We start from the raw sequence: 27,190 nt of genomic DNA, 5'->3' as shown, positions 1-27,190 counted from the left end.
CAAATGTTACCTTTCTAGTTCACCTTAAATAAACGGGTGCCAGATGTTTTCAACACACAAGCTTTATTACGTACAGAGAAGAAGTGAACAAAATATACACATTACATTTGTGCAAAGGGAAATACAGACACAGTATTTGCCATGCTAGAGAATTACATGTACTTGGAATTCAGCTTCATCCAAATTCTATAACATAGAAACTGGACTACCTTTTAAAGTCTCCAAAATTTGTCTACATTACATTTCAGCAGCAGTGGTGCATTATTGAAGTTTTGTGTCTTCAAATTCGATGCTCATAAGTGTTTTGTGCAATGCAGTATTGCAATACGTTAGCCTTGCTGTTAGACTCAATAAAATAAGCTTTGGATTTTGAAAGTGTAGAAGGTTCAGCAGATTGAATTTTGATGGTACCATTTTCAATATACATGTACATGTACAAGATTGTCCCATTGATAGGGGTGACACATTCCATATCCATTCAAAAATATCTATTTTACACTATAATGTCTCTAGGCACTGTCTTGAACCACCCCCCTAGACTGCAGAGTGAGCGTGACCCTCCTCAGAGCGGGCTGTGCATGGGGGTACTCCTGATTCAGTCTGTCTACAATGGCGTTGAGGGTCTGCATGCGGTCCAGCTGTTTCTGGGTTTCGTTCTCCAGTGCTGTCTCTGTCCTGCACAGCAGCTTGTACTTGCCATCCTTCAGGGCCTGGTAGTGTTTCACCTTCTGTTGTTTAGATACCAGTTCCGCAAGGTTCTGAAAATGGGGAGGATTTTGACTGGTTAGTCCCAGGTAGATACATTGTACATAATGGTTATTGCCTTTATTGGCTGTGCTTGTACATGTATGTATACATCATTATCATCATCATACATCCTGAACATTAATCCAGTGACTCAGAGGTACATTGAATAAAGTCATTCCAGTACTCATTGTAAATTCTGAATTGATTGCAATTACACACATAATTACCATTAGACTTCCAAATCTTGATTGCAATCGTTCTTTCGAAATTACATTGTGTACAAATGTATGTACAATATGCAAGCTAGTTAAGGATACTACATGTAGCATGTACAACAGTAAAGGGGGGTTTTAGGGTGTGTGATAATGCAAAAAAAAAAACAACAACTGATTTGAAATTTAAAAAAAAAAGCACCAAAAAAAAGGACATCATCAAGAAAAAACTGTTGACCTGAAAAAAGTACACATTTCAACACCATCCCTTCTATATAATGCCTCCAAATCAGCCCCTAACAGAACATTGACCAATGAATGTGTTTCTCACCCTCTCCTTGATCTCCTGTATGTTGTCAATATCGCCCTCTAGCGTGTCCACCGAGCCCTGCAGGTGCTGGCAGGTCACCTGTTTCTCCTCCAGCAGCTTGCTGAGCTCCTGCTGCTGCTGACGAAGCTCCTGGATCTCCTGGTCACAACCATTGGCATCCTGCGGACAAAGAGGGTTGGAGAGGCGTAAGGAACGGAAAGTGATCTTGATCCAGTTTTAGCACATTCAGGGCTCGAAATTCATTTTTTTGGAATAGGTGCACTGGTGCAACCAACCTAAAAAATTGAGTGCACAAAAATTTTTGGGTGCACCATATAAAACAACCTAATTACAGACCTTACTGCTCCTCTTCTGAGCTTAAATCTGAAATGGGAGCTAACTTCATAATCTTCAACAAGTACTACAGATGACACTCAGCTGGGTGCACTATCTTCAACAAGTACTACAGATGACACTCAGCTGGATGCTGCTGCACTAAGGTGCACATGCACCCAGTATTTTGAGCCCTGACACAGAAGAGCTAATCTCCCACCATGTACAGTATTTACAGGTTCATTGTACTGGGGAAATTCTCCTTGGTCTTTTCGACAAGCACAATAAACAGTGGACCACAGCTTAACGTCCCGTCCTTTGGGCAATTAAGGAGAAGTGACATATTAATAGCATATGATAAGCACAAGGAATTGTTACATAAGCTACTGGTAGATTTTGAAAATCTGACCATTTTCAATCTGACCACTTTCAAAATCTATCCAGCTGCTTGAGTAACAATTCCTCATCACCTGGATGTCTAACCTTCATCGACATAGCATTAAGTCCCTGAAAAATGTAAGCATTCAAGACAAACCCACCTGAGCAGTCTGCTTGATTTTCTTCCTCATCTCTCCCAGTTTCTTCTGGAAGTTTCCTTGCGTCACCACCTTCTTGTTGGTCTTGGCCTGGGCGTCGCCCCTGACCCAGATGGTGTCGCGGCGTGACACGGCAGACTCCATGTCACGTATCATCTTCTCCTGCTGTTTCATCAGCTGAGAGTAACGCACCTGTCAGGTAAGGTAAGGATGGAGGTTAGAACACACAACAACCTTCTGTAACAAGCTTCTACTTTATAAGCTGGGAGTAATGCACCTGTTGGGTAAGGTAAGGATGGAGGTTAGAACACACAACAACTTTCATCATCTTTGGTAAGGTAAAGACGGGTTAGAACACACGACAGCCTTCTGTAATAAGTTTGTACTTCTGAATAATTAGGTAAGTCACTAAGTGGTACTGTATACTAGACAGGGGCCATCCTATGACTTAAGATCACCACTTTGATTGGAGTAAGGCCACACCGATTTAATTTTATGGATGACATCCTCTGAAGACCCCCAAACTAGTGCGCGCGGGCGAAAAAAAATAAAAATCCGGCCAAAAATAAAAATGCTACAAAACCACAGGAATACAAACCTGGTATTGTGAATTTGGCGCATTACATAGCGACGTATACGACAGGCCGACACATGCTGGATTTTTGCGGAATATATGAATCGACACTGCTGTACGTATGTTCTGAGTTCTTGAGTCTTGGAGCTTCGGTAGCCTGGCTGCCGTCAACCAGAGTTATCACCACCATGCACTACCCAGGCCTAAAGCCAGGCCAGGGCCTCGGAATACGTGATCTTTTTTTTTCTTTTTTTCTTGAGATCGGGCGAAAATCAATGCGCGCGCGGATGTCATCCATAAAATTAAATCGGTGTGGCCTAATCTAAATTAAATGTAGCTTGGGTGCTAAACTTTTGAGTTGACTTTCTGTGAGAGGAAGTGAGTATAAGAGCCCTGGTAAAGTAAAGAGGATGGCAGCAAGGCTACGTTGGACGATTTTCAAATATATTTCAAGTATACTTTATGGTGACATAATATTGACAGCTATCTAACATTCTATGCGAATGCAGACGTCCTTCTCAGTGGAAGAAATGTCACCTCCCAAATAGGTGAAATGTTCCACCTCATTGAGATAGGTTCCATTCAGGGACTGAATCTTGCCATGTTGGTTAAAGCAGATATATTCAGTCTTTTTGGCATTGACATACAGTCCTATCCCGGATGCAGCCTCTTCCAGTGCATGTAGTAGGGTTTCCACATCTGCGACTCTGTTTGCAAGAAGTGCAAGGTCATCTGCATAGTCAGCATCTGTGATCCTCTTGGCAGGGTGCCTTCTACTCCTAGCTCGCTCCAAAGTGAAACCGAGCTTGTTGTGTGGGTCGACAGAGGTACGCAGAATATAATCTAATGCAATGATGAAGAGAAATGGCGCAAGGGTGTCCCCTTGTAGCACTCCAGCATGAATGTTGAAAAAGTCTGTGTCCCCGTCAGGTGATCGAACCATGGATCTTGTGTCCTTGTAGAGCATCATCACAGCGTCTACTGTTTCCCTCGGCACACCATAGGCTCTCAGTATATCAGCCATTTTCTCTCGATGAAGCGAATCGAAAGCCTTGGAAAAATCCACAAACAGCATGACAGCCTCCAGGTTTTTTGCTCTGACACCTTCAATGATTCTTCTCACCGTCAGAATCTGCCCCATAGTTGATCTGTTCTTTCTAAAACCATTCTGGTTTGGACGAAGGACTTTTTCAATTTCAGGTTGGATTCGATTACGCAGCATAGCATTGTAAACCTTAGCAGCAATTGGCATGAGTGTAATGCCAGGACGTCTGCATTCGCATAGCAAAAGCTTGGGGGGCACTTAACGACCTAAGGACAATATGGAAATCCACATTGTCAGACAACATTAAAAGGAATTTCTTCAGGGCGGTGGTGGAATCTGTGCTTCTGTATGGCTCATCAACGTGGACACTGACAAGGAAACTTGAGAACAAACTTGACGGAACGTACACACGTATGTTACGTGCAGTGCTCAACAAAAGCTGGAAAAAACATCCGACCAAGGCAGAACTGTATGGGACTCTACCATCTGTGTCAGCCACCATACGGGAGAGGAGGGCCAGATTTGCTGGACACTGCTACAGACACAAAGACGAGCTCGCCAGTGAGCTGTTACTCTGGGCACCAACCCATGGACACTCCAGCGCAGGGCGACCCCATCGTACCTTCATCCACCAACTTGCTGAAGATGCTGGGGTGAGGGCCGAACACCTAGGGCAGTTAATGGCGGACAGAGCGGCATGGCGAGAAAGAGTGGACTTGGTCCGGGCAATTCGCCCGACCTGATGATGATGATCTAACATTCACTTTCAGAGATGAATTTGTTGTTTAGGTGACCTACAAAACCTCAGAGCATCCTTGTTGTCTTGCAATCAGGTATATCCAAAGACCATGGATTTCACCACCAAAAGTGGTCAATTCCACGGCCGGATGATGATCATTATTTTCAAGTCTTGCCATGGAATTGACCACTTTTAGTGGTGAAATCTTCAGCCTTGATAGAACTTAGTAATAGATTCTGCCATGGCAGGCTTTAAGTCCCTTCACAGCCATGGATGTCACCACCAAAAGTGGTCAATTCCACGGTCTCTGGAAATACATGTAGCTCCTTGCAGGAATAGAGAAAAAAATCGCAATGAATATGAGTGTCAGACACTGTAGAGTGTCGTACCTCCATGCGATGGATCTCGGCCTTCATGGCGTGGATCTCTCCCTGTCCGACCTCGGAGTCCACGGCAGACCTCACCTCGCGCGCCAGCTGGGTCTTCTTCTCCCATAACATGATCTGACGTCTGTGCACAGGGGAAACACGGAGAAAAGGGTCCATAAGTCTCAACATACCTGTAAGGATCTGATCATTATACACATAAAGTTTACAGGAAAAAAGAAGAAGCTGTACATGTACCTCTATATTAAACCCTTGTCCTGCTGAGCCCATATATATACATTACCAGGGTACCATCTTTTCGCACCCTGTATATGTATGATTTGGGGTACATGTATTTCTCGTGCAATGCATCACATCGCAGCGAAACCCAATGAATTTCGAATGCGGAAGTTACTACGCTACTGCAGGGCAAAAAAGTCAAGGGTCTATGACCTGATATTGTGTAAAAAATGCCAGCAGGACAAGGGTTAGCACATTCCTTGATTATACATATAATTGTATCACCTAGTAGTGTAAATTTCTGAGTAACTAATTTTGGTACCAGAAACCAGGCCTCCCTAATAAGTGTATATCAACTGGTCAACACAACAAGCTACTCTTGCTACTACTGTAACATAGCAAATGTTCACCAATAGACAATAAGAAAGAAAGAAGAAAGACTCACTCGGCCTCAACCAGGCTGTTGAGTAGCCTCTCCTTCTCCTCCTGCAGGGCATCCAGGCGATCCTGCATGCTGATAGACTCGTACTCAGCCTCCTTCAAGGCTGCGATGAAGTCGTTCTCTACCAAGATGTTGTCCTGTGAGGAAGGAAAGAGAAAGGCTCACAGATGTTCTTCCACAAATACTTTCAGTTAAACTAGTCTCATTTGCTTTCTTTGGACTATTATAATTTGTCTATTTCCATCTATTCTTTATTTAGTAAGGACACTACATATTGCCAATTTGTCATTTTCAATAAGCCCTGGGGCTACTAGCAATTCAAACAAAAACACAACTATGAGACTGGTGGGGTGCCTGTCAGTGTCAAGCACTAATGACCATGAACATACAAGGAAGTAATGAGTTCTTTCAGACTCAATGCTCAGGTTTACATACAGAATTTCCCTCTATGAAAGTAATTTTGAAGGGAGCTCTTTTTGTACTTGCCTGAACTTAAGTGTACATCCTGGCACACCAGTCTATTGTGTTGCCAAAATGCAAGAAAAATCGACTCAACTGTACAGCTCAAAAGGGACAGAGTGTAAAATCAACCCACCTGCTGCATCCCTTCCTTGAGCTTGTTCTCCTTGGTCAGCAGGGTGTTGAGTTTGACCATGTCGTTGCGCATGTTACTGATGCTGTGGTCAATGTCCTTCTGTTCACGCTGATGACCCTCGATCTCACCTGCAAGGCAAGAGGGTAGTGTTGATAAGGACATTGAATTTCACAACAAGGAATAGGATACCGGGTACATGTATAAAGCATCAGGATGATACATGTAGGTCATACAAATACTATTTTATCAGTACCAAAAGTATTTCAATGATCGGATTTGTTCCTGAATTGAAAATTCAGTCTAGGTCATTGATTTAATGACACTGGACAGGAAAGATGAAAAACAAAAACATGAAAAAGATAATGAAACAATGCAGAATGATATAGATACATGTTTGTCAAGTATTAAATCTTGAGAAATGCCTAGTACTTGAGAAGATCTAATAGTGGTCTGGTGCATTAACTCTCATATATTGAAAGCAGAAACGTTGGGTTTAACGGCAGGGTGCTCGACTTGGATCCAAGAGGTCCCGGGTTCAAGTCCTGACATGCCACCCTTGTGCCCTTGGGAAAGGCACTTTACATGACTTTCCTCACTTAACTCAAGTGAAAAATGAGTATTGTCCTGTCCTGTATTTGTTACTATATGTGGTACACAACACTAGCAACAGCTGCCTGTGTCCCACGTGTATTGTACTATTCTCTCCCTACAATATAAAGACTTACTTTCGATCCTGAGTTTCTTCTGAGTGAGAATGGACAGCTGCTTCTTGAGGCGCTCCAGGTCCTTGGACTGCTCCTCCCTGTCCTTGGTGAGTTTGACCAGCTCCCCCTGCTGGCGCAGCCAGAACTGCTGCAGCTCCATGATCTCAGCCTGCCGATCCTCGATCTGCTTGTTCATCGCCTTAATCTGGATTTCCAGTGGTCCCAGCTCTTCTCCCTACAAATTGTTACATAATTAAATTAGTCTTCTTTATGTCATACCTGGGCCGCGATTATGTTTGATAATCGGCCCGTGTGATAACTAGCGGTACGGCCCGGGGCTTCTTAACGTGTACAGCCTGGGCTTCCAAATGTTCCATAGAAGGATTCGAATGCGTTTCACCCTAACAGCGTGCGCCGATTTCGAAACTTCAAATACAAAATTCGGATGTTGCAATTGATTTTGGGTTTAGTGACATTAAATTTTTGCTCATTTTGCATTGAAAGGTGTGTTTTCTTGGGTGGGTATGACATAAATTACATACAACGCGGTGTATTCCGCATCACCCTCGGTCCCAGCCCTCGATCCCTATTTATCATCTTGTAACAAGTTTCTTGAAAATAGCTTCCAACATTTCTGAAAATAGTTTCATCAGGTTGGTAGATTTGGGATTTATTGTTTAGGGTTGTGTTCTCACCACAAAAGCGCTACCTACATCGGCTACATATAGTCATCAGTCATCAGAAACTTTGAGGAAGGCGTCTGATAGCGTAAGCAGGGTAAGAGACATTACTGCTTGACTGTGTAAAAGAAAATCCCAATATCCTTGCTTCCAGCATTTCAAATTGTCCAAACCTACTACATGAAGAAAAAAGGACAGAATGCATTTAACAGATTCAAGTTTTGCCTGTCCATTTTACACAGCAAAAATGTCTACTACATGTAGTACTACTACATGTACAATAATGTAGTGACTCACTGGAATTCTTTTTAATGGTATTGCTCAATGCAAAGCCAAATGATCACTTCTACACACTGAGCTAGATGATACAAGGGACATACATGTATGACTATGCCAAAAGATGGCAGTGAGTGTCTATTTTGAAAGCTTGAGGACTGTATTCGCAAGGGAAGCATGTGTTTAGGAGGGAATTCCAAAATTTTGCAGTTCAGGAAAGCCCTGTAGCTTTCTCTGCCAATATGCGTTTACTCCTTTCATCTACATTTTGCATAAAAATTAGAACGTAGAAGCATACCCCAGTACTGGTGAGCAGCTGGTCGACCCTCTTGTTGTACTGGTCGATGACTCCCTGCTTCCTCTCGATCACCGCGTTCCTCTTGATGATCTCGCTCTCACTCTTGGAGATCATGTCGTTCTTCATGCGGATCTCCTCGTCCAGTTCCTCCATGGTCTTCTGCAGGCGCTTGATGCGCGACGTCGTGTACGAGATCTCCAGGATGTCCCGCGAAATCTCGTTCTCGACCTTGGCCACCTCCGCTTCCTGTGAAGCGACGGCAAGGAATCAAAATGAGAAATGCTTCTAAAAACTGTAACAGTTACAGTATGAAAATTGTCTTGCCATGTAAGTGTGAGGGATTGTAGTACATAGTATACATTCTATTGTGACTATCACTGTTAGTGTTACAAAAAAGCAAAAAAAAAAAAAAAATTGACAGACCAACTCTGAAATCAATGATTTCTTTAAAAAACAGGCTACAAGTACTTTAAAAAAAACCAACATTCCTTGTCTTACAAGACAGTACAAAAAAACTGAATCATATGTAATAACTCATACACAATTTCTTTATAAAATAGGCTCCAGAGTATAAAAGGTAGACGTTTTTAAACTTAATGATACCCAAATTTGCAGAAGTACATTAACACAAGTACATTTGGTAAAAAAATTCAAACATTCCTCATCTTACAAGAAAGTACAAAAATATAACGAAATAACTCTGGAATCACACATGATTTCTTAACAAAACAGGCTCTAAAGTATAAAAGTATAAAACATTTTAAAACCCACCAGTTGTTTCTTCCTCTGCCTGAGCTTGCTGGTCATCTTCTTGGTGTAGAGGGCAGCCTTGTCCATGGTGAGCTGGGACCTCATCTTCTCCATGATGGCGTCCTCCAGGTTCACCTTTTCCTGGTACTCCCGCTCGATCTGCTTCCTCAGCGCGTTCAGCTCGTTCAGACGCAGAGTACGGTCCTGGGGAAGGATTGTTTGTTGCATGAGTCAGTGCTAGAAATACCCATCTGCAGTCTGCATTGTGCAGAGACATGTTCAATATTGCAGAAGGAAAATTAAGCAAGCTGCAATTTCGCAGACTGAAAAAAATCAGGCTTGGGGTTCAATGGTGTTTAAAGGCTTTGCGTTTACTACTGACTCTATAACATACATTGTCAAGTAGTTCTACATGTATTTTTCAAATTGCATGTAAAATGTTTGCCAACATGCAATTTGTATATGCCATGGGTTTAGATCCAAACTTTTAAGGGTGTATTTGCAGAAAGTATTTCTAAACTGCAGAAGAAGACTTTGACATTCTGGAATATTGTAGAACACTAAAAAAATGACAGAAGTAACAACAACATACTATAGCAAGCAGATTATTTTTGAACTGAGCAGAGCACTTTGGGCTAGTGCTTCTAGTCTTTTACCTACACATCTGATGTTTCATGGAGAGATTATCTGTCACCCAATGGATCATAAAACTCCTCAGTAAGACCCTTAATGCTTAATGGGAAATGAAAAAATCTTGAAAGAAATATCAACATTTTTCGTCTCAAAATTTTTCCAAATTGCCGATCAAGAATCATTCTCCATATTCTCAAAGGGCTGGAAGTCAATGTGTACAAACAGTACGACTGTTACAAATTCCCATCCAAGAAAATGGCCGGTGCGTTACACCGAAAGGCGGTTATACCGGCTATACCAACAGATACAGAAGACAAGAACAACAAGGAAATAATACTATGGAGAGCAGTCTTGTTTCAGACAGGTCCTGGAGAACTTACAGTAGTAGCCCTGTTAAGTGCCTGTTCTGTCTCATGCAGGGCCCGGGTGTAGGTGGTGTACTCTGCCTTGATGGCCTCCTGTTTGGTCTGGCTCTGTGCCATGAGCTTCCTGGTGGTGCTGATGTCTGACTCCGTCTTGTTCAGCACCATGGTCAGTGTCTCGTTCTTCTCCTGCTCCTTGGTGATGGACTTCTTGTACCCGTCAATTTCGGTCTCGAGGGACAAGACGCGCTGTCTCTGGTCACTGTCAACAAATCATGCACCGAGTTAAAAGTTATAGTTAAAGTCAAGCATCGGCATGGTCGCTTATGGCGGCACTCATCTCCCTTTCTGTTACACACAAAGTTGTACAATCGCTACAGCAGGGGCTAGTCCACTGGTAGTGTTGTGTATTCAACTCCAATACTCTTTTCCAAATGTTGAGTGCTAAGCAGAGAAAGAAGTACATGTATGTACCAGTTTTTTAAGTCTTTGGTATAATGACTCGGCCGGGGATCGAACTCACGAGCTGCCAAATGCAAGATGAGTACTCTACCCACTTGGCCATTGCACCAAGTTACTTTAGGTAATATTCATGCGAAACAAGACAACAGGTAGATGGCTTCACTGCTATCCATTTGGTGAGATATTTCGCACTTTGTAAGAAAATAGAAAAAACTGTTTATGTAATAATGTATGATTTCTTCACTGAAAATGGCAGCAAAAAAATGGGACTGAATGACTGATTGAAGTAACTCCTGTAGGTCAATATAGTCAGATTCTATGATACATGCATGTAGCTCTTGATATTTTAAAGCAGATTTTATGAATTGCTGAGTAAGCAATGTGCTGCCTGTATCTAGTCAGTTACTCACTCGAGTGCCTGGTTCATGGCAGCATGAGCCTCGTCTCTCCTCCTCATGCCGATCAGACTGCTGGTCCACTGCTGGAACAGCTGCTTCTTCTCCAGGTTTATAGCCTGGAGGAGGACCACAAATGTGGGTTAAAACATCAACATCTGCATGTAAAAAACCTATGATTACAATTAACAAGTTTCTTTTTTGAGCTAGCAATGTTATATTCAGTAACTTATTATTTGGTGGTTCTTAATATGTTTATTTCAAGGTTTTTTTATCATGTATTTGTAGTAGAAAGTCCCTGTATTTTTGTTGAGTCAATAAAGAATTTCAATATCATCCAAGGAATGCATGATAATTAAAGACTCTCATCAGAGGTTTCTCTAAGAGCAACAGCCTGTCATCAACTATGAAAAATCTTCTGAGTTTTCTGCTTTGTTTTGAACATAACTTAATGATATTATTCGTTTTGTTATAATCTTAATAAATCTGTTTTATTGCATGATTTTGTACGTATTTATGTAGCCAGGGACACATGAAAAACTGTCATCTACTGCTAAAATAGAATAAACATGAATGAAATAGGTAGTACTACTGGACTTGGAACTCACATCTATTTCCGTGCGAGCCTCGGACACGGCCTCGCGGGCAGCCTTGGTCTCCTCCGTCTGGGCGGCGATCTGAGCCTCGTACAGGGCGATCTTCTCCCTCAGGTCATCCACAACGTCCACCAGCCGGTCAATGTACAAGTCCTGAGGAATGGGAGTGGTTGGATAAGTTAAAGTTAAAGTCCTTCCCACACCACGTAGTGCATAGGGTGGCACCCATCTCCGGTTCAGTTGTGCAATCACTACAGCAGGGGGCTAGTCCACTGGTAGTGGTTAGTGCATGTTTAACTACCATACTCTTTCCCAAATGCTGAGTGCTAAACAGTAAAGGCAGTATGTACCATTTTTAAATTCTTTGGTATGACTTGGCTGGGAATCGAACTACTGAATGCAAGGTGAGCAAGCTACCCACTTGGCCATTGCACCGAGTGGTTGGGTAAGCCATCTTCAAAACTGGAGAAACTAGCTATGACAAATTGTGCTGGCACTGCAACTGTGAATCATTTCGGATATTGGGGACACTGAGACCACTTGTACAATTCTTGAATACCATTTCCTATTTTTCCATCATGTCAACATCTTAACATCATCACATTGAGTGACCAAAGGGAATGTAGATAATGTTTTCATAACGTAGTAAATGTTTTGTATTTTTTGTACCTGTTGTTTCTTGGCCAGCTCAGCTTTTGCCACTTCTGTGTCTGCCTTCTCCGCCGCCCTCTTCATGACAGCGATGTCTGAGCGGACGTCCTCCTTGGCGTTCTGCATGTAGAGCAGCCTGGTGGCCAGGTTCTCTGTCTCTGTCTGCAGCTTCGCTCCTGGGGAGGGGGCAAGTCGTCAGCAATGAACGTCAACTGATCAAAAGCAGCATTCTATATACAGCTTTATTGTAGAAAGCACACACACATTCTACAGACACAAACACACTCTGTTATATACACATACAATAAATGCCATGGGTACACACAAACCCAATATTCTGAAACATTTAAAGATGGTGGCCTTATGACAGAACGCACTTTGATAATGGTTGACGTAAATAAACAAAATGACAGTCATAAATTACCATGTTGTAGTGTCTGTAGAGATGTGTAGTGTCCATAGAGATTGCATACCATAAGTGTAATAACATTTTAAAAGAAATATGTACCCTCCTTTTAGTTCTGTAACATCATTTCACATTTGAAACAAATCCTTGGAGGATACAATAAGTATTGTTGTTATGAGCCTAATGAGCTGTAGTGTCCATATAGTGCCATTGTAAAGTAATGCACTCAAGTTTGAAGGAGCGCAACTTTAAAACTCCTCATCATCACTATCCAAAAATTTTAAAAAGCATCATGCATGGTATGTGCAAGTTTCTGTACTGAAAGTGGAAAATTTTGAAACTTGAAAAATTGGCTCAACTACAACACCCTGGTACACCCTGATCTTGGAATAGGCGACAGGTAGACAGACAGACACACAAACACACCTGTGGTTCTCTCCAGCAGCACGTTCTGTTGTACGTCCTTATACGTGAGCCTGACGCCCTCCAGTTTCTCCTCGGCCTGCTGCTTGGCCTGGTGCACGCTGGCGTAGGCGTCGTGTTTCCTCTCCAGGTTCATCTGGTTCCTGGCCAGCTCCTGCTGCAGGCCGTACAGCTGCACGCCCAGGTCCTCACGCTCCTGGTGCTTACTCTTCGTCGCCTCTTGCTGTCAACAGAAAACATGGTAAGATGGTCACATTCTCATAGACTTAAAATAAACTTGACTTGATTTGATTTATTGAAATTGCAACAGTGCAATACACGTGGAACACAGGCAGCTGTTGCTGGTGTTGTGTCCCGCACATAGAAACAAATACTGGACAGACAATACTCATTTTCAAGAGTCTAGTGGGGAAAGTCGTGTAAAGTGCCTTTCCCAAGGGCCCAAGATCTGTGGCATGCCAGGACTTGAACCCGGGACCTCTTGATTCCGAGACGTGCACGCTGCCATTGCGCCACACGATCCCACTGGATCTCCCACTTATCGTATTTCTTCTAATAAAGGACGCACCCCAAATAAAGGACGCACACAATGGTGTGTAATGACCATCTTCTTGTTGTCCCAGTTTTTCTGAGAGAAAAAAACCTGAATAAAGTTTGCACCCGGAATTTGGCTTTGACCTGGAGTGCCCACCTCAGAGTTGAAACGTCAAAAAAGTGTGTCCTTTATTCAAACAAATACAGTACTGTAGATTTCCTCAACTTACACAGCATGAACCCACAGGATAGAGGCAAATGACAGGCTGCCATTAAGCCTCAGTACATGTACCAGCATGCAAGCATGTCTACACACACACACGGGGAATGATTGATAATAATCCAGTTTGTGAGTTTGTTCCTGACCACTTTTTTCCTTCCTTGGCCAAGGATTACCCAGTATATTTTTCGAATAAGAAAGATCTCATTTGGATTTTTACCAATTCAAGTACAATAACTTTTAAGATGAGTGATCTTGGGAAGTTTTTTAAGTGTTGACTTACGATTTCTTTCAGCTCCAGTGTGATCCTTTGGTTCTGTCTGGACAGTTGAGCATTCAAGGCCCTCTGGAACCTGAGCATCAGGGGCTGGATAGTACAGGGAAGGTAAAGAGTCAGATTATTAAAATGTCACCATGGAAGTGATCTATCAGTGTAAACAATGCAATTTCTTGTCACTTAGATATAGCAATTTTTTACATGCTTCATGATATTTATAATGACGAAGCATCAATGTCTTTACGGTAAAATGAAGGGCATACATTGGTAAATAAGGCTGACAGTCACATCTCATCCAATCACACTGACTACAAGGGGTAAACAAGCACGTCGGCAGAACGTACTGCGCCTGTGTGAAACACCATTTTTCACGGTTTTCATTGCATTTTGGTCAACATTGTATCAGAATTTTGCCTGTTGCAGATGATTTTTTTTTTTTGCAAAATAACATTTGTAAACTACATACGGAGTGTTAACCTTATATGTGCAAATACAACCTTATATGAGACGTTCTGCCGAAGTGCTATGCACATTACATTACGGGTTTCACGCAGGTGCAGTATGTTCTGCTAACGTACAAGGGATGGGTAAACAAGGCATGGCTGCTTACGTGGTCGGGGTCTAGAACCACCATCTCGCTTTCTCCCTCGCTCTCCGTGTCGGAGTACCCCTCCTCCCCCTCCTCCATCTCCTCCGCTCCCTCCTCCAGGTCACTGTCCATGCCGGGCTGCGTCTCAAACCTCGTCATCCCCATGGGCAGCTCCGTACTGATCATACCTGCGCTCACTCCTCCTGCACTCAGACCTGGGAGTCAACGTGATACGGAGCCATCAGAAACGCGTCTGCACATTTCAGAACATATTGTCATGTTCCATATCAGTTGGCTAACAGTCTTTTTTTTTAATGAAAGCTCATCTGTGTTGGTAGAATCCATAGTTACAATGTTTAAGCCCTTGCTCCAACACCAAAAATTCATGGGGAATCTTTCTGACTTTTTTTTAATGTTTTTTTTATTGGTCAAACAGTACCTGTGCATTTTTGTGTTGGAACTAAGGCCTAAACTTTGTAACTACTAGTATACCTGACAGTCTGTAAGCTGTCAATTCACTAACAACCATGCCTATGTATTCACCGAATGGCATGTACTCTTGGTTACAGAACCACACACACACACAAATACACACTCACTAACTATCTGCCGCCCAAGACACTTACAAAAGACCAAGACATTGATTAACTATTATACGAAATGATACTGCAATAATAACTTCCGGCAATACCTGCTTAAATAGGATTACAAATACCCGGTAGTAATTGGGTGCCAATATTAGTCCTGTCAAAGGATTTAGGACTTGACCTGACAATTCCGGTAGCCAACTGACATCTTTTGGCTATCTTTTGCAGGCATCCCTTGAAGTAAGACAGCCAGGCTGCCATTCTTTATCCGGAGACTTACCCGCCTCGCTGGCCCCTGTTCTTGATGCGGCACGAGGCCCGCTGGGAGGTCGCTCACCCTCTGCAGGGGGTCCACCTGGACGTCCGCTGCCAGGCCGGCCACTGCCGGGTCTCTCTCCACCTGACCTGGCACTGCCTGTAAACAACACATCAGAACAGTCCAGTCAAACTACATTGCTATCTGGGTTGCTGATGATATCGAACAGACAAGTTGTTTACATTATTCCATCCAAACAACAGGAGGAAACAGACTCACTCAATGCTGTATAAATGCTGGAAACTAGACATAAGTTCAAGAAATTTCGGAAAACATATTGTTTTTGCTACATTTCCTCTTCTTCTTCTCCAAACAGTGACCTCAGACCTGACTGAACCAGACTGTTTCTCATCATGGTAACTGGTGTAGGGTTACATAATGTTTCAATTTCATAGTAGGAGGGATTTAGACTCTTGTCACCATATATGTGAATGTGTTTGAGTAAGAATTAACAGAGCAGACCATAAGCGAAGGTGAATATTATGCATTTGCTTTGCAAATGTTGCTATTCTAGTTTAAAAAAAATGTTATTCCATCTCTACCTGCTCTGCTGGTGGGTTTAGATGGAGGCTTGGTTCCACTGGCGGGACGTTCCATTTCTTCTACAGGGGGAGCCTCCTCTGCTGCCACCTCCCCTTCAGCAGGGGCTTCTGCAGGAGCCTCCTCCCCCTCTGCCACTGGCTGAGATGGTTCAGCCTCAGGCTGCTCAGCACCTGGAGCAATATAAAATTAATAAGGTCATAAAATTGTATCTCACCTTTTTCCCTATAGTAGTTACCTTGAAATCTTTCTCATAAAAAATCTGAGGATTAGTTTCATTCTTTACTTTTTTAAGTGAAAAAATGGGACCTAAAATGTAATCCAATGTATTCAGTGGTAAATTTTACCTTCTGGCTGCTCTGCATCTGCAGGCTGTTCTCCCTCTGCAACCTCCCCCTCTGGCTGTTCTGCCCCTTCTCCCGCAGGCTGTTCTGCTGGCTGCTGCTCCTCCCCTCCCTCTGCTGCTTGTTCTGCAGGCATGTCTGGTAACTTGAACTGTAAATGTGATGAAGTGTATCCTTGTTTACAATAGACAACATTGAAACCAATATATAAAGCCTAGCGCACTGAAATAATTTCACTGCAGTCAAAAACAAATTGTCAACCAGGTATGTTGATCTGCAAAGAAAAATCACACAGAACAGTAGAAATCTAAAAACTTTCAGCAAACAAACTGAGAAAAGAAAGACATCAACAGATTACTTGGCTCAGGTCCTCAACACCACACTAAATAGCAACAATCTCTATACAGAAATCACATCAAGGTTACCAGGTGCTATTATGTACAGTGCACAGGGAACAAAAGAAATTTTAATTTAAAACACAGACACACAAAAGAATCAGTTCACAACAATGCTGTTAGACACACAGTGACAGAACAGTGATGCAGCACTTTTTACCTCTTCCCCTTCCTCTGGCTGTGAAGGGAGGGTGATGGGTGGATGGATGGAAAGACACAAACATGCACGGGTTAGAGCCAAGCTCAGGGATGAGGATACATGCATGATGCTCAATTGGGTAATAATCATAAGCTGGACAGTGATGAGATTTCATTAGAGAGGTTTTGCTATCATTGGTGCATAGCAGGACATCACATTCACAATAACACTCCTACACATTATAGCATAGTTCCGACAAGTCAACATTAGTCAAGTTACATGAATCTTACGAAGACAAGTTGATGCAATTGCGTATTTCAATAAACTGAGAACTATTACTAGTACATGATTGTATGTTTCAAGGTATATTTTTCAATATACCTACAGCAGTTCCTGACCAATTTGGCAGAGTGAAGAACTCTCTAAAACTATCTTACGAAGTAAGCAATACAGGGACTACAGCATACATAGAAAGTTATGTTGGCACATTGGCATGTAGTTATGTACTCACCTCTTTCAAAGCTTTGACTGTGACCTGTGACACCACATCTGTGACAGACTTGCCAGATGCAGGTCTGCTGGGGACTTTCTCCTCTGCTGGAACCTCCAAGGCTTCACCTGTGCAGGTGGAGAGAGATGAAGTTCATTGTAATTCAACCATTTTCATCCAAGATTAAGATGGTTTCAAGTATGATATAACAAATGACTGCGTTGATAAAAATTACACTTTTTTACAGGTCCTGTAGTTATCACACAAGAAAGTTGTGCAAATAACTCCATCAATGAATCAAAAAGTGTCTTCAATGTGCAACTTGAATGATGCAAAATTGTTAAGTATCTGAATCTTGAAGTTGAAACTGCAGTAAGCGATAGACTCACCAGGAGGAGCTTCTGCCTCAGCAGGAGGCTGTTCAGCCTCCTCTCCTTCCTTCACTGATGGGGGCCTGGGAGAGGAATATGTGTCAAGTTATCATTTTTGAAAACAAGAGTCATTATCCATAATATGATATGGCATGTCTCTTTAAATTCATTGTGTTGACAACACCCAAAGGTCTGATGGTCATGCAATTTCTTGTTCTTTTCAAATCAATTTCTTGTTCTTTTCAAATCAAATCTTTCAGAAATTAATCCTGAACATTATGCATTGGTAACGATATGCCGTGTCGAAAAATAGATGTACAAGGATCATTCAACAACATTTCATTTCTGTGTTACTGTAACTAAACAATAACACTCTACATAACAGCTAATTGATCGAACAAAAACTTCCCAAAACATCAGATTTTTATAGATCTATACACTCAAATTCATCACATAGGATCGGAACGTTCTTATCAACAAGAATAAAAAGTTAGATACTTTGATTTTCATTTATTACGAGAGAAAATGTCGAAGGAAAATCACAACTTTCGTACCTGTCCTCTTGATCCGCCATGTTGGTTGTTGCCAAGGCAGGAAAACACTCTGAAGGATCACGGGAAGGAAACTCGTTCTCAACACCCCGTGGGTGTTATCTTGGGAACGAGAAATGTAGACGAAGCCATTAAGTAAGGGGTATTATACCTGTGAGGATGTATTTTATTCCTAAAATTTTATAATAAAAGGACAGTTAACAAATGTTGACAATTTTTCTTAGTGAAATAAAAGAATTATAATCTAGTTACTACTTTTTATAGTAATATATCATGTTTTGGTTGAGTATATATGTCTCTTTATACCTATGTGACTAAGTGGACTGGTCTTCGATAAGTAACAATCTTGAGAGGTTTCATTTTATCATGTGGTATACTTTTTAAAGAACAAATTTATCCAGATACTGCAGTTGAGTACATACTAGACGAAGCATTGAAATTCCAAGAGTTAATTTGACAAATTTTGTTGTTGTTGTTTAGTGTCATAAATTTTATTCAAAAACACTTTTTAGTTTGCACCCTAAATCATGCAACATCCCCATTACCGGTCCAGTGGACCATTCCAGATTAATCATGGCGGGTGTGCGAATGTGTTTCGTGTCGTCCTCATCATTGTCCGCCGTGTTTTGCTATTTCTGAGCGCTTCTGAGGTAAGCCAGACACTTTCCTTATACTTTTGCAATATCAAATGGCAAACTGGCATAGTCTATTATCAGTCCGTAACTTTGTTCGGCGGAGGCGCGATTATACGAGCTGAGAATTTTAGCATTTTTCCGCATCCGGATTTCAAGGTAACGGTGCAGTCTTAACTTTTCCTTTTGTTTCTCAACCAATAGGCACGTATTTCTGTACTAGACGATGCAGTTTGCGTTATAACGCGGTAACGGCGTAGGAGTACGTTAGAAAGCGGTTTTACTAGTATTACCGAGCGTCCTCTGAAGTGAGTGCGGGTGTTGGTGGGGAGTTCCAGGGAAAGACGCCTGCTGTCGAGCGATAAGGCTTGTCACGCATGTTGTTTTCGAGGCACACTCCATCAAAGTGCCAAGAAGGTGCGATTATCTGTTGGTTGTATATTTTACAGAATTTATCGGAGGAAATAGATTTGGGCATCTGCACCGTTTAAAACGTATCGTAACACGTCCAAATTGTTGCCAAGATTTTTACGGTCTTGGTAAACAACAAAATCTACAATGTTTACAAGTGCATATTTTCTGACAGCTGCAAGTCAGCGCCAATAGACAATGTTTATTTGTTTGTTTATATGAAGTTAACAATGCTTTAAAACGACTTTTCAAGGCCATACATTTCGCTTTAAGGGACTTGCATGTTTCAAAGAGAGTTGACTATTTTTTCTAAATTCAAATAAGTATAGGTTATTAATAGCAATAACATTACCAAAAGCAATTAGAGATATTTAGCAGCTGATAAAATAATTTTTATGGCTGAAATTCCCTCTTTAAAAAATTCACACGATGCAAATAGTACAGGACATTTTACTGCTTTAAGCTGCTGTGTCTTGCGCGAAGAATGATAAGTGGTACTTGGGCAAGAGACTTTCATCTATATCACCTAGAACTGATCAATACCCCGTCTCCTTTAGCGTTAGACATTGCAGACCTGTAAATTGGTTTACCGCTTTTGGCCTGAACTTAATCCTCGCGGTGCATTAGCCAGATTGGTCAGCCCAGGGATGAGAGTTGTCCTCCATTTGTTGCCCGTTTGCTTCTTCAATTTTTCACAGCAAGTTTATTGATTGTAGCTTTTGGAGAACAGCATGGATCCATCCTGCCCTGAGGCATGGGATGTGGAACCATATGCATAACAAACATGATAGTACAAGGTAGGATAAGCTTTGTGTTATTGTTGGCAATTACTCATGTACAGTATTATATAATCGTATGTAGTAGCACTGTGCCTAGAATAGATCTAGATTGCAAAATCTTTCATTGTAACAGTTGTATATTTCTCCTAAAGAGTGCTGTGTAAGAATTTATCATTTTAGTGTAATTTAAGGTGATATTAGACTACCTGACTAGGGATCTAGCCAGCTCTGAGCATTTTTTTCTCAATTTCCGCAGCAAAGCCTGACTTACGCATGCATGCGAAGAGATGATGCACGATGGTAGATAACAGATAGGCACCGAAGCTCTCTTGAAGTTTCCTTACTGGTCCATTAATCAAAGTGAGAGCAGGGATTTTAGTCAGAAGGCAGCACTGGTGTTAGAAGCTTACATCAGAATCAGATTGTAGCACATTTGTGTTGCCCGTATAGCAGTGACAGAAACATGGACAGCAGTGGCTCACAGTTGTAGGCTGACAAAGCCTGACATGTAGGTCAAGTGGGTAGGATTGATGGGTACAAGGGTCTGCCGTGACACCAGCAGCATACTAACTATGGACATTAATGATCGTGTAGTGATTAAAGACTGTAAAGCTGATGGCATTTTCATGAAGGTATAGCAGCAAGGATGGGATGTAAATTGGGAGCCTAATGAGGTACTGAATTTCTACAGGGAGCTATACATGTATATATAATTACTCTAAATCAGGAAGCTTTTGTCATGGTTTTGTTTCGTAGTAGGAGTGAAAGGAAAATAAAACCACTGTGAAATTTTCACGATTTACAGTAGACAAAAGATAGCTGGCCAGAAAAATTATACAATGACCTTGTCACATAACATATCGTAACTTATTATTATCATTTTTTTGGTAGAATGCATGCATGATGTAAACATATTATAGCATAAGATGAATGAATGACTGGTATTACTTGAAAGATTTTGGACAAAAATTCAAATAAAAAGACATGTACCTTTAACAGTCCTTCATATGACCTTTAACCCCCAAGAGACATTTGATATTGACATGGATGCGCATGATATACAGTTAGTTGACAGCCATTTGAACAAGCACCCCTTTGCCTTTGGGTGCTATTGAATTATTTATTTATATATTGTGAATCCAGGACTGTGATATAGCTTTATCTCTTTTCAAAGGTCCGTCAGTGTATAATACATGTACAATTGTATTCATAACTCACCTCAATACATACAGGACATATCAATCATTCTGTCTTGATAATGATATAAAGGTTGATGTTCATTTAGAATCTCATGTAATTGTAAGGAAGGACAGTACAGAAATTTTTCCACAGAATTTGATTTTCCACCATGGGGTGCTGGCATTGCAAAATTTTTAGCCAGATGAATGATTGGAGTAACCTTTGTAATCCCATTACTGTTGAGTAATGGCTTATGTTTTGGCAAATTGCTGCTTTGAGCAATAATAACGTTCTACGTGGAGCCATAGAAAACATCCCTGCAGAGTACAAATGCATGTGTTAATGATGATGAAAAATACATTCTTTCAAGTTTCACCTTCAAAATTCCTGTTGGAAGTGTCAACTCAAAATGATAGTACTGATATAGGCTTTCCATGCTGTACACTGTATGGGCAAATGATGAGTGATTGGTTCTGATTTTTCCAGTTCAATGACGTAAGAGGATTGCACGGAGAGAGAAATGAAGGATGATCTATCTGTATCTTTCCACTTGTGCCTATCTTGCTGTCTACCAAAATTCTGATCACAGAAAAGAAAGCTGAATACAGTAAGTCCTGGACTCCTGGATGTAGACTTAAAATAGTTAGATATATGAAATTGCAACTGAAATTTGTGGACACAACACAATAAAAGGTATACATGTACATGTACGATCTGCAAAATGGTAAGGATCAAGGATCAAAAAAATAATTAATATTCCTTAATGTCTATAATGAGCATACTGCAAGTTGCATATGTAACTATATTGTATAACTCATAGATCTCACATGATCTCAGTCTCGCAGAGTCTCACCTCAGTCACCTATGTTTGAAAGGAAAGCCTCCTTGCAAGTTATTACCTGATCGAAAAAGCATAATAATATTTTTTACCTCAATTGAGGATGACAAAAGGAAGGAGTTTCCATGCTTCTGATGAATTAGAAGAGCATTTCTTTAGTTTAGGGCCATAAAGGTTCACTACAGCTTACAAGAACGACCGCCGCATGCATGGTTTTTATTTGGCACCCGCTAAGCCACACTCGCCACACGTTCCACACTCAGTGACTGATGATGATATAGCCAGGATAACATTAGTCATCCCCCCAAACTCTATAGATGGTAACTGTACCAGGAGATTGCAGTCGTAAATTAGTTTGTGGATGAGCTAGCTCTCATGAATGACTTTTCTGCTAGCTGAAGCCTATAGGATATTGTGTTCCGCATTCAAAAGCTGGAGGCTGTGTGATCACAATCTACAAAACTCAGCTTCCGGAAGTTCCTTCCTGTAGAGGCCGATATAATACAAAGGTACCTGCTTTTTTTGTTATTATAGACATAAGTGTTTAAGCGCACAGGTGTTGTCTAAATCTAATTGGGTTGTATTGATTTTTCTGAATTACAGCCAATTTTGTGTGACAGTTGGATCGCAGTACCCGAGGGTGGGGAGATGAACATTATTTGATTATGTTCTGTATTACTGCTAATAATTATATTTTTCTTGGACCACAAAGATTGCAGTGGTTCAATGGCTGTATCACTGACAGAGTGTGTAGTGTACTCGCAGCTATGGTATGATAGTGACCAAAGTGCAGGTGGTTTCAAGGCTTGATGCACCGTAATAGATGGTTGAGGTCACCTTCATAAAGCCTACATTACATGGCCATCAGTGCCTCACAGTGGAGTCATCCAAAGGTTACGGGTACCCGCTGTACTGTACGGTGATGCGTCAATGTGCGGCCCTATCTCCAGGCACACTTCTGATGACTCACTGCTATATCTGAGGGCTCCATGTATTTTTCTTACTACCACGGGAAAAGGGTAAGAGGTTCACACAGCAAGAGAGTGGAATGGATGTGGGTAGTCCCAGTAGGGTTTAAATGCAAAGATGCAAGCCGTCGTGACATTTGATATATAATTCAATGTGTATAATCTTTTTTATTTGATCTTTTTGTCACAAATTCATATGATGCTGCTGATTTGAAAATATCATGGAATGTATATGTTAGATTCATCTCCGTTTATGAGGCAGCACACATGTAATAGAAAATGTAAGTCAATGTACATATTACGTATATTATGTGTGTGAAGAGTTAGCGTTCCTATTACGTGGTTTACATATAACATTGGTTACTTTTATTTGTTTTAACATTCTTACTCCACTGAAAGAGATATACTGAGCCTAACAGGTGAAATGTTTGATATTGATAGTATATTTAATGTGTTATCAAATGTTATGATCAACGCTTTCCATTACACTCTATCATAAACTTGCTATCCCACCTTTTTATAATTATATGTGCTGGAATATTAACCCTGGACTGAGGGTGATTGTGGATTCTGTGGGCTATCATCGAGATCAGCTGTTGTTGATGGAAGCTTTGAGAGGAGCTTACTCATATACAAGGATTACTGTTCTTAATCCTTTTGGCTTTAGCTTAGGTTTTTCAACTTTATTATGTAATACAGACTACTGCAACTCAACTGAAAGACAAGTACAGAGTATGTCAAAAAACACTCAAGCAACTGGATAATTTTAATTTGGAAATGCTCATCACATCCATTGCTGGATATGATTTGGAAATCATAATATCCAGTTTGGAAATCATATCTAGTTGCTTGAGTAACTGTTTTTTTGCCGTATTTTATTACCCCAGGATGTCTAACCTTCACCGACGTGAAAGTCAAGTGTTTCTTCAGCTGAGCTGATGGTGAAGAATTTGTCGGCCCTCCCATGCTAACAAATACATTGAAACTTATCAGTATTCATGGAATCCCTGTTGTAAATGGTTCATTCCCTCCTGTACGTGTGTCAGTGACCATGGTCCTGATGGGAACGTGGCCCTGTTTTTAATTCACCCCCGTGTCATCCCATTGACACCACCTTGAATTAATAACGGGAGCAGTAATAGAGGCTAGTGGTGGGCAGCAATTGCGGGGGCAAGCGTGAGGGCACATGCTAAATGTTACGTGTCTATGGTGTGTTAAAGGTGTTGTATCTATCAACTGTTGTGTAATGGGAATCACAGGTATTAGGCCTTGACTTTCATCCAGAAAGGCCAGTACTTGTTGTACTTGTACTAGTAGTTTGGCTGAACAGTCAATATAATTTGCACTTTTATGGGCTTTGATATGGTGATTATTTTGAGGATTTGGTGTTAGCAAGGACATTATACATAATGTCCTTGGTGTTAGGAATTTTGATCTAAATTGTTTTAAAACTTTTATTGTCTTAAGATAATATCATAGACTTTTTGGAATATTTGCTTATGAAGGGGGTCTCCAGAGCCAACTGTAGGTTCTATGCTGAAAATTGAACATCCTAGAGAGTCATGTCTACAGCTACCATGCATACATGTATGTAAGCACCTGATGCCTGTGGATGATTGATTGTTTAAATGATTGATTGATTGATTGATTGATTTAAAACTGTATAATCACTACCATTGACTGTCAGCATCACCAGTTGGAAACCATTCGAGGCAGTTAGCCACTTGTGAATTCAGAAGAGCTTTACTTTCTCACTGCCCAGCATTTTTACTGACTCAGAGCTGACTTTACGAGCAAGCAAGGTGCTGACTATGAATTCCATCCACCTACACATACATGGACACTTTACTTTAGAAACTTGTGGCCTCTATGCTTCATAAACCTAACAAGAAATTATATGATACAAATTTGAATGAACGATTTACAAGATGTATATATCATTTCTTGCATAAACTAAATCTGTTTTTCTGCTTGAGGAAGACTTAACCATGATACAATCCTCAGAAGAATTGATTAAGGTACTAAATTGGAACAAATTATAGCAGAAAACTGTTACAGTAGCGCATTTACTTGGACCTTACACATTGTTTGTAGTTGCACCAATATGAAAACACATAATTTCTGACTCCCTACAACCTCATGTCTTTCTTTCTTTATTCACATTGACAACAGGTCAAGACACAGGTTATCAAGGCAGTGTTAACTGGTACCGTGTCTACCGTGCATGTTACATCAATTTTATGGATACCTGCAAGAGTCCAAAGGTTATGTATATATAGAGAACATTTCTGAGAAACTGGTTGGTAGTCTCTGTGACATTACCTACGCAATGTTCAGGGCTTGAATTGAAATGCATGCTAGCATACTTTAAACTGTCCAATGTCAAGGCAGCTGCCATACAATGTTCCCCCTCAGCAACTGAACAGACATTGCATCATCTCATTTTTGTTATGTTGTCTAGGTACTACAGCTATTTGCACATGTACATGCTTTCAGCATATAAAAATAAGAATAATATTTACACTCCTGCAATTGACGTCAAGTAGTTGAATTATCTTTTGTTTCATTTCCAGGGAGACATTCCATTTTTAAAATTAGTAGATTTTAATCCTGTACTGCATATTCACAAAGTATGTTTTCCAAATTGATAAACAATGAGAAACCTTTATTTTAGGCTCCAGTGCCATGATGTTTAAAATTCCAAATCTGAACTTTAGGCCACACCAATTTAATTTGTTGGTTCTCGGATTTTTTCAGAAGAAATATGAAGCGACAGGGCGAAAAAAAAAAACAGGTCTAGGCATCCTATTATAGCCCCAAATGCTACAATATGAGCCATGAAGTCAACAAAAAAGGCTGGGTTAAAATTTAAACTATTAATTTCGAACTTTTAATCAAACCACTGCATTGATAGATGAAAAAAACTGTAACAACTAGGAAGAAAAGGAATTTCCTCAACTGTTGGGGGCAAAATATGAGCATTTTTGAGTTGATTCAGAACCAGAATCTTTTTTTTTTTTTTTTGCAAATCAGAAAAAAATGAAGAAGCGAATCCGAGAACCAACAAATTAAATTGATGTGGCCTTATGCTGGGCTTGTGCATTATACACTGTATCCTTCTCAGATATATAATGCTGGCCCTTTTAATTCACCAACGGAATTTATTTCCAAGTCAGCATATTTGATCTTATGCTGAAGGAATGACGTTTATTATTAAATCTTTTTAATTATTGATATGGAGGTCATTGTCAGACCACACCTCCTCTGGGATTCATCCTTTCTGAGTAAAACTATTATAATCTATAAATATCTATCATTAGCTGATTCCCCTTAAGAATTAGTAGGATGTTGACACATTATCAAATTATGACCAGCATTCTGTGTACTGCACCAGACTCCATTCTCATTAACCCAAATTGATTTTCTAGCTGGTATTCCTGACCAGAGAGCCACGTCAATAAATGTTCTTGTGAATTGATTGATGTATCCAGCTTGAAATTAGTTTTGAATCCTCTGTGTCCTTGAGACAACCTCTGTTATTGATACCCTGGTCTCCAACTAAAACTCCAACTAAATACCTTTGTCTTACAACTAGGTATAAAAAGTCTTTCATTCCATATGCTACGCATCACTGGAATGGTCTTGATGTAGCTGTTCGATCTCTGAATCTTTCATTGTATAAGAAGTACTTAGTAAAGTCAGTACGTTCCCCTTTTTACCGACATTTTAGCATCGGCCCCAGGTACACCTGCGCATTACTCACGCGTCTCCGCATCGGGACCTGTAGTCTTAACCACAGCTTATTCTTAAGAAATTTAGCCCCTAGTGCTGCTTGTATCTGCGGGTCTCGTTGTGAGAGTGTCATACATTTTCTTTTACACTGCCCTTTATATAATCAACAAAGAGTCACCCTACTCAGCAATCTCCAGAATGTGGTAGGCTTTGATTTTGATGTTTTCAATATGTCTGAACAATTGTTATGTGATATTTTACTTAGAGGATTACCTGATTTATACTATGATACAAACTGTAATATCTTGCTAACCACTCAAACTTATATTGTTGACACTAAACGGTTTGTACTCGATTGATTTATTATATAGCCTACTAAACATTTCTTTGTACTATTTAACGACCCATCCCACCCACTTGCTGTTCTCTGTTTTTTGTTATGTATTGTAATTGTATTCTATGTTTGGTGGTGAGGCTAAAATTAGCTATAGCTAGAGTACCTCGCCACCTTGTCTCGTATTGTC

General features: G+C 40.7%; 2 protein-coding genes across 3 annotated transcripts in view; one reads left to right on the top strand and one right to left on the bottom strand.

Moving 5' to 3' along the window:
* Positions 1–427: 427 nt before the first annotated feature.
* LOC109461591 (coiled-coil domain-containing protein 40-like) lies at positions 428–18,207 on the bottom strand. Of its 2 annotated transcripts, XM_019757971.1 has the most exons (23): positions 18,131–18,207; positions 17,595–17,659; positions 17,227–17,333; positions 16,737–16,754; positions 16,185–16,332; positions 15,840–16,010; positions 15,262–15,396; positions 14,416–14,609; positions 13,812–13,895; positions 12,778–12,997; positions 11,964–12,121; positions 11,307–11,447; positions 10,714–10,817; positions 9,860–10,103; positions 8,868–9,050; positions 8,097–8,342; positions 6,864–7,077; positions 6,139–6,266; positions 5,547–5,680; positions 4,886–5,006; positions 2,142–2,330; positions 1,291–1,449; positions 428–758 (listed from the first exon to the last, which is right to left on the bottom strand). In XM_019757971.1, the coding sequence occupies exons 1-23, from the start codon at positions 18,148–18,150 to the stop codon at positions 510–512; spliced, it is 3,432 nt and encodes a 1,143-aa protein (XP_019613530.1). In that variant the 5' UTR covers positions 18,151–18,207; the 3' UTR covers positions 428–509. The 2 variants fall into 2 exon arrangements, with proteins under 2 accessions (XP_019613530.1, XP_019613536.1); XM_019757977.1 differs by lacking the exon at positions 16,737–16,754 and having other exon boundaries at positions 429–758.
* A 462-nt stretch (positions 18,208–18,669) lies between these two features.
* Positions 18,670–27,190, top strand: part of LOC109461549 (TBC1 domain family member 16-like) — a 63,799-nt gene continuing 55,278 nt past the window's right edge. Inside the window, exon 1 of the mRNA XM_019757931.1 lies at positions 18,670–18,777. The gene's annotated coding sequence lies outside the window, so the exon portion shown is untranslated. The remainder of the gene's footprint in view (positions 18,778–27,190) is intronic.

The sequence above is a fragment of the Branchiostoma belcheri genome, unplaced genomic scaffold, assembly GCF_001625305.1.
Source record: "Branchiostoma belcheri isolate BF01 breed outbred unplaced genomic scaffold, Haploidv18h27 scaffold112, whole genome shotgun sequence".
Taxonomy (NCBI): Eukaryota; Metazoa; Chordata; class Leptocardii; order Amphioxiformes; family Branchiostomatidae; genus Branchiostoma; species Branchiostoma belcheri.
Note: the sequence above shows the minus strand (reverse complement) of the source record. Positions and strands in the feature narration are given on the sequence as shown.